This window comes from Clupea harengus, chromosome 1 (genome assembly GCF_900700415.2).
Source record: "Clupea harengus chromosome 1, Ch_v2.0.2, whole genome shotgun sequence".
Lineage (NCBI taxonomy): Eukaryota > Metazoa > Chordata > Actinopteri > Clupeiformes > Clupeidae > Clupea > Clupea harengus.
In genome coordinates, this window is record NC_045152.1 from 12,810,990 (window position 1) to 12,814,725 (window position 3,736).

The window sequence follows — 3,736 nt, forward strand, 5'->3', positions numbered from 1 at the left end:
GTGATGTTGAGAGCGCAACTACTATCCGTGTTCATCTGTTTGAAGTGCCATAGTGCATTCATGACGAGCTGTGAAGCATGTGTTCTTACGAGCCTCACCTCACTGAGATTGGTGCAGAGAACAAATTTCAATCGATCCAGAGAACTCCGTGTTGGGACTAACATGGGTGCGCCTAGGTCGTAATCCACATACTTCTAAATGACTGAATAGCCATAAGACTGACAGTCTTTCTGTTCTTCTCTGGTAAGGGCTGTGAAGAGGATCTCCATCAGACTGACAGTCTTTCTGTTCTTCTGTGGTAAAGGCTGTGAAGAGGATCTCCATCAGACTGATTGTAGAGTAGAGGGTCTGGACCAGCATCCCCTCTGCATCTCCCTGCCTGGCTGACGGAAGCCCTCGACGTGTGGCGTTATGGTCACTCACCTGGACCTGTGAGGATCAGTCTGTGGTGGTGTTGGGGACAGGACAGGCAGAGTGAGCAAGGTTTTGGTATAAACCATGCCTATGGTAAACAGCGCTATATAAATCAACACACTTGAATTCGGTTGAATTGAGGTTGGGCTTGAGGCACGGAGGTATCTTGGGGGTGCCGGCATGGGGGAATATGAGGTTCTGGGGGGGCTGATTGGGGAGATGCAGACCCACTCCCCCCTACTGGGGCGCCTGTGGCTGCATATCATGCTGGTGTTCCGCATTCTCATCCTGGGCACCGTGGCCTCCGACCTGTTCGATGACGAGCAGGCGGAGTTCGAGTGCAACACGGCGCAGCCGGGCTGCAAGCAGGTTTGCTACGACCAGGCCTTCCCCATCTCACAGTACCGCTTCTGGGTGTTCCAAATCGTGCTTATCTCCACGCCCACCATCCTCTTCATCATGTACGCCATGCACCTGCACTCCAAGAGCCAGGCCCGCCAGGAAGGTACTTACTGACGCACACACTCTTACCCGACTACTCATTATCACACTTTCTGAACTTTAGACTGTATTGTTTTTCTTGTATGATATTTTATACTCCTTTTGTGTTTCTGGTAAATGTACAGTATGTATGTGTATAGGTTATGTATGTAGTATGAGGGAACCTCAGAACAGATTTTCAATTCAGTTTTATTTATATGGGGTGTTTACATGTGTATACGTATGTAATTATAGATTATGGTGATGAGGAACAAGGTTGTCACTGCCATCAGCATTTACAGGTTAAGGTCCGACTATATGGGGGAGAACAGAGACTTTAGGTTATAAACAGAGCATCAGAAAATCAGACATACATCATATATTATTTAAACATCGAATTCATTATACTATGGCATGCCACAGGCTATCCAGGGTAAGTGGTGTGGGGTTCATCTTAATCCTAATCTCAATCTTAATCTTAATCTCAACCAAGATGCCAACGCCACCACTGAGCCACTGATGCAGAAACCGGACAAGGGCGAGTTGAACCCGCGACAGGACCGTAACGTGACGCCTCTGTACATGCTGAACGTGGGGTTCCGCTTCCTGGCGGAGGTGGCGTTCCTGGTGGCTCAGTGGGCGCTGTACGGGTTCCGCGTGGAGGCCCGCTTCCCCTGCAGCACGTTCCCCTGCCCCTACACGGTGGACTGCTTCACCTCGCGGCCCATGGAGAAGACCATCCTGCTGTGCTTCTACTTCGCCGTGGGCCTCCTCTCCGCACTCTTCAGCCTGGTGGAGCTCATCCACGTCTTCACCAAGTGGAGGCGCCGGAAGAGGGCGGCCATGACGGGGGGACCCCCGGACGAGGAGACGTCTGGACGGAACCAGAAGGAACTCCAGAAACTGACCCAGGTGGCGGTGGGTGACGAGGGTGGCTTGGGGGTTCAGAGGGGCAGGAGTGGGAGTGGAGGTGGGAAGAGGGGGCATGGGGGCACTAGTGGCAGCAGCAGCGGTGGGGGGAAGGGGAGGGTGTCGCTGGGCAGGAGCAACTCCAGCGTCGGACACAAGACCTCCAGACACAGCAGCCAGAAGAGCCGCACAGGGTTGTTGTTGTGAGTGTGTGTGTGTGTGTGTGTGTGTGTGTGTGTGTGTGTGTGGGAGAGAGAGTTATTGCAACCAGATTAAGTTAGGGACAGCTGAAGTAGAGGATCCACACATTGATGGTGTGTGTGTGTGTGTGTGTGTGTGTGTTTGAATGCACTTATATTGCATATGCTTGTTGTGTATGTTTGTATTTAATACAAAATCACTTTTTTGTGTAAGTCTGTCAACCAACATCCATAGCTGCCTGTGTGAATGGGAGAGATAGCATGTGTTATCAGAGCTGTGAAGGCTTTTAAGTCAGTGTGTGTGGACTGCATGTATCTGGGTGCATGTGCTGGGGATAGTGTTGGTGTCAGTAATTATCAGAGTGAGAGAGAGCAGTAAAGTCTGTTGGTGTTGATATGTCAGTAATTATCAGAGGGAGAAAGAGTTATAGAGCAGTGAAGTCTGTTGGTGTTGGTGTGTCAGTAATTGTCAGAGAGAGAGAGAGTTTTAGAGCTGGGAATCTGTTGGTGTTGGTATGTCAGTAATTATCAGAGTGAGTGAGAGTTATAGAGCATTGAAGTCTGTTGGTACTGATATGTCAGTAATTATCAGAGCGAGAGAGTGTTATAGAGCAGTGAAGACTGTTGCTTTACCGGTGTTAAGTGTCTGACTTCACATAATAACTGTATGAGAAGATTTACTTGTGTAAACTTTGAAGAAAAAATATGCCTAATATTCAAGAATCCTGTCGATATGTCAGTAATTATCAGAGCGAGAGAGAGTTATAGAGCTTGGAGTCTGTTGGTGTTGGTATGTCAGTAATTATCAGAGCGAGAGAGAGTTATAGAGCATTGAAGTGTTGGTACTGATATGTCAGTAAGTTTCAGAGCGAGAGAGTGTTATAGAGCAGTGAAGACTGTTGCTTTACCGGTGTTAAGTGTCTGACTTCACATAATAACTGTATGAGAAGATTTACTTGTGTAAACTTTGAAGAAAAAAAATGGCAGAAAGTTACTCTAATATTCAAGAATCCTGACATGCAGAACCAGTTCTAGTTTCACAATGCTATGAGAATCAGTGAGATGTGTCAGTTGAATTCTTTTTTCAGGACACAAAAGTGTGTGTCTCAAAAGTATGACAGTTGGCAACCCTGGCCAATTCATATTTCCGTTTGGTTTTCATTTATTTGACGTTTGGTCATCTAAGTTTTCAGTGGTTTGTCGTGGTTCAGCTAAGTGGGTGTTATTCAGGTGATATTCTATTCAGAGTTTCCTTCATCATTTCCTTCATTGGGAACCATAGATTAGAGGTGACAGCTGTCACGTAATCCACTCTTCTGCTTGTTTACCTGAGAGATGTCTCTCCTTGTGACGCATGTCTAGCAGGTCTCGGTAAATATCTCCTGAATGCCTCCTTCAATGCTCTCTCGAACTGAACCCGAAAAAGGAATGAACCGGTCGCTCCTCTGGGGTTCAGTCAGCCAAACAAAACCCCTTTTTAGAGATCCGCCACTCTTTGCACACTCCAGGGCCAGAAATATAAGAGACATCTTGCGGACACGTTTGACCGTTCCGAGACACCACGGGAACAACTAGATGATGCAAAAGGCTTTTTCCCCTGCCGGAATTGCACATCGTGCACCACTACAAGTATGAAGAGAACCAGTAAATTCAAATGCTCCAAGTCTGGTAAAGAATATACTATCAACAAATTCATAACTTGCAGCTCTGCGAATGTCATTTATTTACTAACA

At 47.2% G+C, this 3,736-nt stretch overlaps 1 protein-coding gene across 1 annotated transcript; it reads left to right on the forward strand.

The window, feature by feature from the left end:
- The first annotated feature begins 503 nt into the window (after positions 1-503).
- LOC105909080 (gap junction delta-3 protein-like) lies at positions 504-2,010 on the forward strand. The gene is made up of 2 exons (XM_012837670.3): positions 504-919; positions 1,388-2,010. The coding sequence occupies exons 1-2, from the start codon at positions 595-597 to the stop codon at positions 2,008-2,010; spliced, it is 948 nt and encodes a 315-aa protein (XP_012693124.2). The 5' UTR covers positions 504-594.
- Positions 2,011-3,736: the final 1,726 nt, after the last annotated feature.

Bases quoted from the DNA above. Each gene is read 5' to 3' on its own strand.
- LOC105909080 (XM_012837670.3), top strand. From the start codon at position 595: ATGGGGGAATATGAGGTTCTGGGGGGGCTGATTGGGGAGATGCAGACC. The intron at 920-1,387 runs GTACTTACTGAC...ATCTCAACCAAG, and splicing joins GAGCCAGGCCCGCCAGGAAG to ATGCCAACGCCACCACTGAG.